The sequence below is a fragment of the Petaurus breviceps genome, unplaced genomic scaffold (assembly GCF_028583685.1).
Source record: "Petaurus breviceps papuanus isolate PSGF00001 unplaced genomic scaffold, PetGlider_PUasm1.0 490, whole genome shotgun sequence".
NCBI lineage: Eukaryota > Metazoa > Chordata > Mammalia > Diprotodontia > Petauridae > Petaurus > Petaurus breviceps.
Window position 1 is genome coordinate 9,699,772 of NW_027186352.1, and position 13,732 is coordinate 9,713,503.

The 13,732-nt window shown below is 51.2% G+C and overlaps 1 protein-coding gene across 1 annotated transcript in view; it reads left to right on the plus strand.

Moving 5' to 3' along the window:
- CUNH10orf90 (chromosome unknown C10orf90 homolog) overlaps positions 1-13,732 on the plus strand; it is a 140,096-nt gene that overhangs the window by 96,142 nt on the left and 30,222 nt on the right. Inside the window, exons 4-5 of the mRNA XM_069101720.1 lie at positions 5,317-5,513; positions 6,553-6,733. Of these exons, the coding sequence (XP_068957821.1) occupies positions 5,317-5,513; positions 6,553-6,733 (378 nt within the window). The remainder of the gene's footprint in view (positions 1-5,316; positions 5,514-6,552; positions 6,734-13,732) is intronic.

Here is a 13,732-nt window from a genome sequence, read left to right on the forward strand (position 1 = left end):
ATGCATAGCCCATGAGAGGGGGGAGAACCTGTTTTCTTTGTCATAGGAAACTCCCAGGTGAGTTAACTCCCACTACTAATGCTAGTTGGCACCTTACCTGCAGCTGAGAGAATTGCCAGGGCATTCACTAAGCGGGTCACATGCCTAGTATGGGTCAGAGGCAGAATCTAACCCATGCCTTCCTGACTCCATGACTAGTTCTCTATGCATTACTTCATGCTAAAGCATTGTCAGTATACTTTGTGCATTTAAATCTAAGACAGGCAACTGTGACCTTGTGGGTAGAGGGCTGGCAGCAAAGTCAAGAAGACCTGGGTTCGAATCCTGCTGGAGAGACCAGGGAGCAGTTACTTTGGGGTGAACTGAGCAGACCGTCTGGTCCATTCAATCACGGGCATGTTACAGTGAGAGGAGCAGGAGGATTAGAGACCGGATACAAAGTTCTCAGGACCACTCACCTGCCCAGGGGGGCTCCGCTCATGCTAGTTAAAAGTTCCTACAAACCAATATGGACCAACTGCAGATGAGGAAAGCAGATAGTAATAGAAAAGTCACATAGTGTAGTGGTTAAGCAACTGGCCTCAGAGTAAGGAGGGCCTGGGTTTGAATCCTGCCCCCCCCACTCTCTCTCTCTCTCTCTCTCTCTCTCTCTCTCTGTGTGTGTGTGTGTGTGTGTGTGTGACTGATAAGTCTCTCACTATCTGGGTATCCAGACAAATATCTAAGACTGAGTTGCAGAAAAGGGGCTGATTTGCATTGATAGAAGGACTTTCCTCACCTGGGAATGAATACCTTACGCTGACAAAATGCTGGTTTGATCCAAATGCCACAGTAATCATAGCTGACTTTGTGCAGGGCATTAAGGCTTGCTAACAACGAACACGGCTGTAGTGTACTAAGGGTTAAAATTTAGCCCTTCCGCCCACCCCATCGGCTGAGCCTGAGCCTTCCAACAGCCCTGGGAGTGAATGCAGCAGGTAGCACAGGTATTATTGTCAAGGATCTGGGGACTGGAGAACCCCAGGCTCAAGCACAGCCTGTAACACCCTGTGTCACTCTGGGGGAGTTACCTAGACCTCCCAAGCTCCCTCAGAACCTGAGAGTGGCCGAGAGAGATGACTGGCCCAGGGCTCCGCAGGTCAGCAGTCACTAGCCCAAATATGTAAACGGACTTGACAGACTTTCAAGGGAGCTATGGATATGCCAGCTATAATTATCCCCATTTTATGGATCAGGGAACTGAGACTCAGAAAGGCTAACGGATTTCCTGTAATTTTCCACAGGAAAGTTCAGTGTTGGCGATAGGATTCCAAGCCAGGTGTTTCCTGGTTCTTGGGCGCTCTCGGTGGAATGCCCGCTCTCTGGCCTATGGTACAGTGGAGCCGAGAGCCCAAACGGGACGTGGGGGGTTTATGGACTTCTCGTGTCCATAATTTTTTTTTAAAAATGCATTTTGCTAACTATTCTTCCCAAGCGTTTGACAAGATTTGGATGCAATCTGCCAGGAATCATTTGCCATCTTACGGCTTTCTGTGTCCTTACCAAGGTGTAAAAAAATCGGCAGTGAAAACAGCCCCTCCCTCTGCTCCCCAGCCCCCTCCCCCTCCAGAGCTTGTGCTTGAGCTCTCAGGTTCACCTCGAGTCTTTACAGCCAAATAAGAGCAGAGAGCTTGAAGGCTTCACCTCCATCATCTCACCGGAGTGTTGTCGCCCTACCTTGTGCCCTAACAGAATCTCAGAGAAAGCCTGTATAGACAATGCATGGGGGAAGTGTGGCTAGGGACCAGAGGGCTGCTAGTGAGAACCTGACGCCCAGTTCTGGGACATCTGGGTAGAGCCGTTAGAATTCAGTGTGCAAGACAAGATGTCTCCTTCAGTTTTTTTTAGCATGACTTTCGTTTTATTTCTGGTAGAAACAAAGGCATTTTCTGGAAGCACCATGATGCAGCAAGGAGAGCGGTGTGTGGCTTTGTCTGCGTCCCCAGTGGGACCGTCCCCCATAACTGAGGTCGCTCCTGACGTTCCCAGCTCTCCAAAAGATGGTTATCAGTCTAGCAAGCCTTTGGAATCTGGAGAGAGCCAGCCACATCCCTTTCTGAAATCCAAGCTCCCCTTGCCTGACTATCTCTGCCCCCTAAAAGCTTTGCTTCCCTCTGCCCAGGAAGAGATTGAGGTGCCAATAAAAAGCCATTTTCCTCAAGGTAAGCGGCCAAGAAGGTAGGCGGTAGAGTACTGCTGTCGGTAACTCGTATTAAGAGGTAAACAAGAACTGCTGCCCCACTGAGAGAGGGCCCGACGCTCTGCCCAGCTTGGGTGGCACAGGGATGACCTGGGGAAAGTCTCAGCCCCGAGTCGCCAGGAGCAGATAACAAAGAGCTCAGAGCTCGAAAGCCTGAGTCTTAGGAAGCAGTAGGAGTGGGTGTGGCCATCCAGAGCTCCAAGTCCCAAAGGTCTGGGGACCAGGCAGGCATCCCAAGGGGGGGCCTGCATCAGTCAGCTACCAAGCGTGTAAGTGCTAACTATGTGCCAAGCACTGTGTTAAGCTCCGGGCATCCAAGGAGAGGAGCCCACTCAGTCCCTGCCCTCAGGGAGCTCACCGGCTAATGGGGGGGGGGGGGGAGGGGAGAACAATGTGCAAACAGTTATACACAAATAGTATGTGTACGGAATGTGTGGAAAGTGATCTCGGAGGGAAGGTCCTACAGCTGGGGAACAGAGAAAGGCCGCCTAGAGTTACCAGGGGCCAAGAAGGTTCACGAAGCCTGAAAACAGCATTTAGACTATGTATTACAGTCTCTGTCTCTCCCTCCCCCTACTCCCTCTGTCTTTCTCCTTCCCCTCTCAGGCTTCTTCTCTAACTCCTCCTCACTTGTTCCTTCCCTGTCCCTCTCTCTTTCTCTTTCTCCCTCTTCCTCTCTTTCTTTCTCTTCTTCTCCCTTTTTCATTCTCTCCCTCTTGTTCTCTCTCTCTCTCTCTCTCTCTCTCTCTCTCTCTCTCTCTCTCTCTCTCTCTCTCTCTCTCTCTCTCTCTCTCTCTCTCTCTCTCTGTCTCTCCCTCACTCTCCTTCTCTCCCTACCCTCTCCATCTCCATCTCCCTCTTCCTCTTTACCTTTCTCCCTCTTCCCTCCCTCTCTGCCTCCTCCTCTCTCTTTCTCTCATTCTCCCCATTGCACTTTTTCTCTCATTCTCTCCCCATTCTTCATGCCTCCTTGTGGTGTAGAGGAGACTCCAGAGCCTCCAAGGTCATTCCAGAGGAGCCCCAGCTCTAGCAGGTTCTAGAGAGATGGAAAGACTTCCTGTATAAACCCAGAAATGGGGAGGGCCCAGTTGAGCTCTGAGAAGTTCCCCAAAGATGGTCCCCTAGAGAGAGACTTTTGGCCACACCTACTCTCAAAGAACATCAGCCGACCTGTGCAAGGGGCCACTATCTTCAGCACTCGACCTGATGAAACCCCAGATCTCTATCAGGGTACAGGTCATAGATGGGAGACTGTAGCAAGGGTCAAGTGCTCTGGATCAGTTCTGGGGCTGAGCTAGAATGAATTCTCCCTTGCCTCCAGAATCCCCTTGTGTGATTTCAGGAAGTTGGAAGGAAAGTCGAGCAGCAGTTGGGGGCAGTAAAAATGACATTTGCTCGAGCCTCATTCCACCAGGTTGTAAGCAAAGCTTTTCAGAGCTGGGCCTAGCTCTGCCCACAATTTGCCTCCAGGGCTACAGGCCTTCTGTTGCACAAATCAAGCATTAAACCTTTATTAAGCACCTACTGTGTGCCAGGCACTGTGCAGAGCACTGGGGATACAAAAGGAGGTGAGACAGAGAAAGGAGATGAGAGAGCCCCTTAGCAACTCATGGCCCAGCAGGTCAATGTGGAGGGCACCAGAGGGGCTGCTGGGCATCACCAGGGGGGCAGAGGAGACTGTGGCTCCTGCCGAGCTCCGCCTCCCCCATCCTTCATATCCTTGTCCCCTGCTCCCCTCCAGGGGGAATGGAAAGGCGAGGACCTGGCCCTCGTGGAGATGCTTCAGGATCCGATGCTGTTGCCCAGTATGCCAGGGGAAGCTCCTGGGGGGCAGGACCCTGATTTTTACTGGACTCTGGTCTCCCAGAGCCTTAGGCTCTTTGCCTTTTACTGGGACCTTTGGTGGTTTCATCTATATGGGGACCTCCCAGTGTAAAAACTCCCTGCACTATGGCAGCTTCCCAACTTAGCTGTGACCCAAATTCTTAGAGGTAATGTGGGGTTCCCAGAACCTATATGTGTCTGAGGCAGGGCTGCAGCCATTATACTGTGGAGCAAATGAGGCCTTTGGAGTGAGAGGGTCTGGGTTCAAATCCCAACTCAGCTACTTACTGCCTCAGTTATCTTGGGTCTCAGTCTTCCTCTTTAGACAAGCCCCATCCAGACCTTCCCTGCCCCCTCCAAATCCAAGGAAAGCCTCTTCAATAGGCTACACTACCTCTTAGGAGATCTGTAGTGTGGAGAGTGGGTTTTGGGGACCACACTGATGAGGAAGCCTCCTTCCCCAGGACAGGTGAGGGCCCACTCTGTCAGTCAGAGCAGCCTGGCCGCTGAGACGTTAAGTGACCTGCCAGCATGGGCCATAGTCAGGATCTGAACCCAGCTCTTCTGACTCCCAGGCTGGCTCTCTTCTTCACTGAGTACCTGTCACTGGGGGCCCATTGTCAGGGCCTAATCAATCTTTGGTGGTGATTGGGTGGCTTGTCCTCCCCCTCCTCCCCCTTTGGGCAGAGAGACCAATCTCAAGCCCAATCACGGGGCCTCACTTGTACTGATTTCTTGAACTTTTCCATAAAGTGATGCCAGACTAGACCCTAAAGAGGTTATTAACACTAGTGCAGAAGAAAATCATTCCAAATAACCATGAAAAGTCAGTGATGATCTTGGGACAAGCCAAGGGGAGGGAGGAAGAATACAATTCCCCTTGTCATTTTCTGCCATCAGAGCAGCAGAGGAGAGATTCATACAATATCTCCCACAATGGAACCAGAATAATTATGAAGGCTGATTCGAGAATGAATCATAGAACTGTGTTTTTCAGAGAGAGCAAAAAAATATTTTTAAACACAAATGGAAGCAGATACCGGAAAGGTCTTACTTAGCACACCCTGAAGTCAGGCTTCATGTCAGTGGCACTCCCCGGGACCCAGGGCAGTGCAGAAGGGCTCTGCACTTAGACAAGTTCCTTCTGCTTGACAAGACCCATTAATGAACTGCCCGCTTTCTGTGTCTAATGGAACTCAGACCGGCGGCACCTCCCAGGGTGCCCTAAATGGACTTGTGCCTTTCTCCTTTAGGGGATTATAGGTGCTGCGACCTGGTGGTGAAACTGAAGGAGTGTCGGAGGCCCAGCGAAGAGAGAGGGATGGCCCCAGAGTCCCCAGCAGCCCCCGCAGAGCCCAAGAGCCCGAAAAAGCCAGAACCGCCCCCGGAGCAGGATGGGAGCCTGGAGCCTGAGACTGATGTCTTCCCTGCCCACTCCCTGACCCTGAGGGTAAAGGCTGCAAGGCCCCCTTCTCTGGGAAGTCCCTGGGGACTCGAGTACTCCCAGGCTCCTCCCTTCCGTCCTCCTTGGATGTGTTCATGCCTGTGGTATCCACTGACATGGTGGGGAGGGGGAGGCTCAGAGGGGCCTTCCACCATTCCATTCATTTTGCTTAGCAGACGACTGGACAAGGCAACCACGAACAGGGGTCTTGGATTGGGCGCTCAAGGACCTGGTCTGATGCCATGTCTGCCATTTTCTGGTTGCCTCGGGGAAATCAGGCCCCTCTCTGGTTCCTTGAGGGCATCTGACCTAGTGATCACTGTGGTTTCCTCTTCAGCTTCCTGACCTCTGACACAGATGGTGGAGCTGCCAACTAGCAATGGGTTCCTTTCAACCCCTCCCCCAATTTCATTTCAAAGATGAGGAACATTAGATCCAAGAGGGCAAACAGCCTGTTAAGAATCACCCAAGCAGTAAATGGAGGAGCTGGGTTTGAATGGGGCACTCTACAGCTGGGCCATCTTCCTCTCCTTGTCTGGTTGAGTAGCAAATGGGCTTCTCCCTTTGGAAACAAGGCCATTCTGCTCCCCACCTATGTCCATGACACCGGCTCCCAGGGCTCCAAAGTGTCTTCTTTGCCTTAATCAGCACATTTTCTTAGACCTCTCCCACCCAATACAGCCCTAGAGAACTCCTATTGTCTTCTTTCCTTCCCTACCCATCCCTCTGTCATACAGAATTGAGGACCACCCAGGCTTGTCCATGGTCCATGATAAATGTGCCTGAAATTACCCGGTGGGAATGGGTGTTTCCTCTCCTAGGCCAAATGCGAGTCCCAATTGGACCCGATGGCCACAGGGAAAGCTTCTGCCCCACCCCAGACAACCACAGCCTACATTCCCACCCATGGTAAAGCTGGGAGGGGGCACTGTGGAACTCCCTCGCCCTACTCTCTGTCCATCCCCCGTGCTAGGATGAGTCTGGCAGAGCTCTGGCCTCTCCGGGTCTTTTCCATAACAATAAATGTTCTCTCTGTCACCCTCAGGAAGCTCTCGAGGTCCACAAGCCTCAGTTTATCTCTCGTTCACAAGAACGGCTGAGAAAACTCGAAAGCAAGGCCCAGCAGAGGAAAGCCCAACCGGGAGAAAGCCCCAGGAAGAAACCGAGCCCACTGCCCCTCCGCGCTGCCAAGAAGAAGCAGTACACTGTCCCGCATCCCCTGAGTGGTGAGTGCCCCGCGCGCCTGCTGTGGGCCGGTCTGGGGAGGGGGCAGAGCAAGGGACCATGGGGGAGTGCGGGGGGGCGCACAGAGCGTGGGGAGAGTGCAGAGGTCGGGGGCCCCGGGGAAGGGCCACCCATCCCGGGAGCTTCCCCCGAGGGCCAGAATCCAGCCCTGTCGTGTCTGAGGCTAGCCAAGCAGGAGGTGATTTTAGCTTGGGAACATCAGGTCCTGCTGCCATGCCTCAGGCCCTCTTGTGCCTCTGGGTACATGGGCCACCCAGACCGAACCCCTTCATCCAAGGCCTGAGCCACAGAGCAGCAAATCCTCCTTTTTCAGCTGCTGGCGGAAGAGGCCTTTTTGCTTTCTTTGTTCCATGGGTTGAAGCTTCTCCTCCTGCTAAGATGTGTCTCAGGACCCATCTCACTGGCACAGGGCACCGAAACCTGGACCCAGGGCATCAACAAAGAGGCCTTATTCCTTGTTTCAGCCACCGTCATTTCTTGGTGCCTCATCTTGAAGTCCTCATCCACCTATGGGCTGGCACCCCCTGGTCATTGTGGCCCCTCTGGAATGGCATCCCCTGGTCATTGTGGTGCCCCTCTGGAATGGCACCCTCTGGTCATTATGGTGCCCCTCTGGAATGGCAACCTCTGATCATTGTGGTGTCCCTCTCCGAGGCCAACTCTCCCTCCTCACCTATCACAGGAGTTCAGACTGGACTCCCTGGTAGACCACCCTTTCCCCTGAGAGGGACATGTGTCCCTCACACACCTACCCCTTGTCCCCACACCCAAATGGAATTTACCCTGGGTGTTGAGATTCCTGGTGTTGTCTATTACTAGAACTGCTGGCTAAGCCTTCTCGACAGGACAGAATGCACCAGGGCATCCCTGGCCTGGCCTGACCATCTCTTCCACCTAGCAATGAGATGTCAGGCAGGGTCTCTGGGGGGAAGGTGTCTCACACCCATGGGACACTAGTGGGGCTTCATTCTGTCATCCTGACTAATTTGAGAAAGGGAGTTAATTTCTATTAACTGCAAGATGGGTTTCAGCCCCAGAGGGGGATTCATATGCACACGATATGTCTACAATAGCATTGCTATTTGGAAATTGCTTTGCCTTTGTTGTGCTGGGGCATGGAAATATAGACAGATTGGGGTAACGATTGATTAAATAACAACAAAGTCATTATTGTGAATGGTCCTCCATCTACCCAGTTGGAAGTTCCCTGGGGGTGCCCCAGGGATCTGGGCAAGGCTCTGAGCTATTTACCACTTTTATGTTCAATGTAAAAATGATATTGGATAAAATCTACTGGATAAAAAGCAAGATTTGCAGGGTTTTCAGATAAGGTGACCAAGCTGGCAGCAATAGCAAACTACCAGGCAGCAGACTCAAAACCCCAGCAGATCTCAACATGTGAGCTTTGAGCTGAGTCCAGTCAGGTGAGAGTCAGCAGGGTTAAAAGTCCCTTCCAAAGTCTGGGTTGGCTGAAGCACAGTTGGGCAGGAGTTTGTCTGAAAAGGGTCTCAGAACTGTAGTGGTCTTCAGATTTCAGCCCATAAGCACACAGTAGGCATTTAATTAAATGTTTGTTGACTGACCAACTGATGTGACTTCAGATGATATGAAGAAAAGCCCAGTTTCTAGGAAGAGGTGAAAACCCTGCTGTTCCAGGACTATAGGCTTCAATTCTTGACCCTAAGGGTCAAGAAGGACATGGATCCACTGTAGATTGACCAGGAGACATGGAGGATGGTCAGAAGCCTTGAGTGTGTGCCATACGAGGGTCAGTTGGAGGAGCTGGGCAGAAGGCTCAGGGAGGCTATAAGAGCTGTCCCCAAGTATTTAAAGGGCTGATATAAAGAGGTCATATTGGGAGGACCCAATGGAGGAGAAATAGGAAGATGGCGAGAGGCTAAGCCAGGATTGATGTAGAGGAAGACCCACAATGAAACGGGCTCCTCCTCCTCCTCCTGAGAGGTCCTCAGGCACAGGCCGGATGCCCACTCCTGAAGCATGCTCTAGGGAGCTCTCCTGGCTTGGCCTCAAAGGCCACCTGGCTCCTTTCCAGGTCTGGAATTCTGTGGTAGCTGCAGTACTTCTGTGGTGGGACTGGACAGCATGAGATTTATCATTCCGTTATTACACAAAGGAGCCCTTAGCCGGGGCCTCGGATGTAAGAAGAGACAGGTAGGAATGAACCCAGGTCCTCCAGCTCCAGTTCCTGGACTGGTTCTGTCTCTCTGAGGTCTGGGAGTTCACAGATCCCTCAGAATGCTGTGGCCCCAGGTAGCTCTGATGTGAATAAACCAGATGTATGCCTCTGGTGTCCCATGCTCAGACCTGTAGCCCTCTGCATTCCCAGGAAATTGTTGCTTTCCCTCAGGAGGTGAAACCTGAGATGTGTGTAAGGGGGAGAATCTGGGGAGATAAAAGTGTCCTGGGACACAGCCCAGACACATCCCAAGGGTCCTTGCAGCTCAGTGAGGGACAAGAGGAGCATGGAGCTGTAAAACAGGCTTTGGCCTGGCCTATGGGCTGCGGGCTCTCTGCCATCAAGAGTCCACCCTAGAAAATCAACACCTTGCCAGTCGAGGGTGAACACCTCCTTTCCTGGGATCCTCAGACTCTCCCAGGGTATGGGGCACACAGTAGGTGTATAATAAGTGCCGATTGATAGATGGATTGATTGCATGCAGAGCACTCTAGAAATGTGGATAAAAATGGGAATGAGTCCTTGGTGTTTAGGCAAAACCACAGGGGCTTGTCTCCTTTCTAGCTATCACCTCTAACTCTTATTATTTCTTTCTTCAAAAAATTAAAAAGAAGATTTTATTAATGCATTTTCTTTCACTAGATCTATGATTTCATTGGTCTAGGGAACTCCCAATGAGAAGAACCCTTCTATCAATAGAGTTCAACAAATTTTCTGGAAGTGAGGGGTGAAGTGATCTGTCCAGGGTCACACAGCCATGAGGAAGCAGGGGCAGGGCCTGAACCCGGAGTCTGTCTTCCTCTAAGACCAGCTGTAGCCACTAGGCAACGCTATCTCTCAATATATATTTGTTTTTCATTATGTAATATATCCATCCTCTCCCCTTCCTCCTTGTTACAGAGGAAAATACCTGACTACTTGACTCAGTGACCTCAGCAGACAACATGACCAACATTCTGCTGCATTAGTCCCCTGCCCTTTGCCAGGAGGGGAGAACTAGACTTCATTATCTGCTCTGCTTTCCAGCTTGGCTCTATCCAACCATGTACCTGCATTCCAACTGGCCTGCTGCTTTCTGCTTCCTCATACAGGAGGTCTCATTTTCCAGGTCTTTGCTCTGGCTGTCTCTCCTCCTTAACCTCTACTTTCAGAATTCTTTGTTCCCTTCAAGGTTCCGACCAAATACCACCTTATGCACAAGGCTTTTCCTAATGCTAATGCCACCTCACTCCAGTTCATAGGATCATAGTTCTAGAGATGGAAGTTACCCTAGAGGCTGTGGAGTCCAGCCCATTTTATAGAAGAGGAAACTAAGACTGAAAGAGATGAATTGACTAGATGGAACAGTGGATAGAGCTTTGGGCCTGGAGTTAGGAAGAGCTGAGTTCAAATCCAGCCTCGGACACTACTAGATGTGTGAGCCTGGGCAAGCCACTTAACCATCTGTAAAATGGAAATAATAATGGCCCCTACTTCACTGAGTTGTTGTGAGGATCAAATGAGACCACCATTTGTACAGTGATTCACACAGTGTTCGGCCCCATAGCAGGTGCCACACAAATGCTTATTCTCTCCCCCTATCTGGGTTTGAATCTCGCCTCAGACCCCAGGAGCAGGACTTCGGGACAATCGCTCCTCCTCCCGGAGGCTCATCTGTAAAATGGGCATATTCATTGCTTCTGTCTCTCAGGTCCGGTCGTTTGCTTTGCAAACCTGAAAGTGCCGACTAAACACAAGGGACTATAATTATCATCAGCACTGTTCTAGTGTTCCAAGCCCCCAGGGGTTGCTCCAGCCGCCCGGTGGCCCCGAGCACGAGTCTTCGGCGCCTCCGCCCGCCCTCCAGCTCACTGCTCACTTTTCCTCGGAATGTCTACCTTCTGGGTGAGAGTTTGTTGACTTTCCCTTCCTGCCTTTTTTTCTTTTTTGAGATCAGCTCAACCAGATATCACGTGAATCCTTAACCTTGGATGAGCCTGGGAGAGAGGGAGAGATAAGAAAGGAGGCCTCATTAACGAACAGACAATAAGGACTTTGTCTTTGACAGGTCTGCCGGACCGAGGGCGGCCAGATGCCCACATTTTCTTTGCACGCTCACTTCACTGATAGCCTGCGTGCTTGAGTGACCCCTGGCCACGGGGTCCAGGAGGCTTTGGGGGCGTTGTTTGTTTGCTGCAAAAAAAGAAAGCATTGCTTCTGTCTGGCATTGCTGTGCGAGCAGCGCCCCAAGGCTGGGCAGTGCCACGCGGGGCGCTGGGCAGGACGGGGAACGACAACTCGGGCCTCCACAGGGCTGTGGAGCAGCGTTCCCTCCTTCCATGGGGAGGGGGGAGGTCAGAGAGGGGGATTTGGCTCCAATCCTGGGCTCGTTTCTGCTGTGCTCCCTGCCCCGTTATTGGGAGGGGGGGCGGCGTTGTGGCTGACCACGGGGAGGAAGGCCAACCTCCTGCTGGCTGATGAGGCCAAGAAACATCGCAGTCCCTTAGAACCTCAGGGCCAAGGTGGCACGAGGCAGAGGCATGAGTCCTGGCTCAGAAGCTGTCTTTGTCACCAGGCACTGAGCCTCAGTTTTCCCCTTGGGCAAATGAGAAGTTTGGTTTAAATAGTGTAGGATCCTATGCACAAAAGGAATGGGATGGCCCAAGATTTTCCTACCTGGGATTCCAAGGAAGGGAAGCCGGAAACACAATTATTAAGCACTTCCTGCATACCAGGAAAGGTGCTAAGCATTGATGATACCGACTAGCAAAAGAAAACAGTGGCTGCCCTCAGGGAGCTTGCCTTCTAGTGGGGGGTGACAACCCCAGCTCCCACAACAGCAGCAACAAACAAGCATTGCTTTTGTATTCCTGTTTTACCGATAAGGAAGCTGAGGCAGGCAGGGTAAAGTGACTTACCCAGGGTCATGATAGAAGTGTTGGAGGCCAGATTTGAACACAGGTCTTTCTGACCCCCACACCCAGCACTCTTTTGCTACAATCATGCCATGCTGCAACGACATGAAGGGGAAGAGCATAATTTCTCTGTCCAGGGGTAAATTAAGGGAAGGAACCCTGGATTTGGGGGTCAGAGGACCTGGGTTTAGCTCCAAATTGTGCCATTTAAGGTTGGAAGTAGGAAGCAGCTTTAGAGTTTATCCCATTCAGCCCCTTTATTTTGTAGGGAGTCCCGGAGAGGAACCTGCAAGTAGCAGTGAGTTGGAATTAGAACCCAAGTCCCCGTAAATGGCCACTCCTCTGTCTCACCTTGCATCTCCATGGTGTGATTTGTCCTCTGACCTACCTGTGGCCACGTGTTCATGATCCATATGGTATCAGAGGGTTCATCTTCTGAGTTATTAGCTGTATGACCTCAGGCAAGTCACTTTCCCTTTCTTGGCTTCTGTTTCCTCAGCTGAGGGAGAATGGGGAGATGGGGCTGGCATGATGGCTGAGATCCCTTTCATCTTGAAACCGTTGAGTTTCAGAGCAAGGCCAAATAGCTTTTTAACCAAGTCCTTCTTCCCCTGCAGCAATGTTCCGTTTAACAGAAATAGAGGTACAAGTCTCTCCGTGTCCCTTCCCCACCCCCTAATTGGATTGCCCTTAAAAAAAATAAATCTGGTCTAAAGGCTTTTATTATGAACCTAGTAACCACCAATAAAAATAAACATCCACACAAACACAATGAAAATTAAGTCATACATAAAATCATAAGCTCCAAGTTATTCATTTTTTCAGTCTTGCCTATTAACATTAAGCAAAAACATCTTGTTGGAATCATCTCCTTTTCCAACCTCATTTTGGGGGGTATGTTTCTTTCTAATCCAATAATTTATTAAGTATATACCTCCTGTGTTCTAAGAACTCTGTTAGCTTCTGGCAACCCAAAGACCCAATGAGAACCAGCCCCTGCCCTCAGGGAGCTTCTATGCATATCGGGGGTGAGGAGCAGAATGAGACATGATCACTGGAGATAGGGAGACCTCTGGGGGTAGTGGGAAAGCTCGGGACAGCTGGGTGGTGCAGTGGAGAGAACACCAGGCCTGGAGTCAGGAAGACGTGAGTTCAAATCCAGACTCAGACACTTACTAGCTGTGTGACCCTGGGCTAGGGGTTAGCCCATTTAGCCCCGTTTGCCTCAGTTTCCTCATCTGTAAATGAAATGGCAAAACACTCTGGTCTGTCTGGCAAGAAAACCCCCTATGGGGCCACGGAGAGTCAGACACGACCAAAACAGCTGAACAACCCGAGGTGAAAGCTTCGTGTAGGAGACGCCAGAGCTGTGCTTGGAGAGACCCTCTAGATTCTCAGTCACAGATACATTGGCCAGCGCCGAGGTTCGGGGCGTTTCCATCCTTACCCTCGTCATCTTTATGCAGCAGCAGTCATTGTGTGTGCTCCAAGAGGCCCCTCCTTCCGCATCTCTGTCTGTCTCCCTGTCTCTGTCTCTGTCTCCATCTCTCTCTCTCTGGCTCTCTCCCCCTCTCTCTGTCTCTGTTTCTGTTTCTCTGTCTCTGACTCTCTGTCTCTCTGTCTCTGTCTCTCTCTCTGTGTGTCTCTCTCTCTCTGTGTCTCTCTCTCTGTGTGTCTCTCTCTCTCTCTCTCTCTCTGTCTCTCTGTCTCTCTCTGTCTCTCTCTCTCTCTCTCTCTCTCTCTCTCTCTCTCTCTCTCTCTCTCTCTCTCTCTCTCTCTCTCTCTCTCTCTCTCTCTCTCTCTCTGTCTCTCTCTCTGTCTCTCTCTCTCTCTCTCTCTCTCTCTCTGTCTCTCTCTCTGTCTCTCTCTCTGTCTCTCTGTCTCTCTCT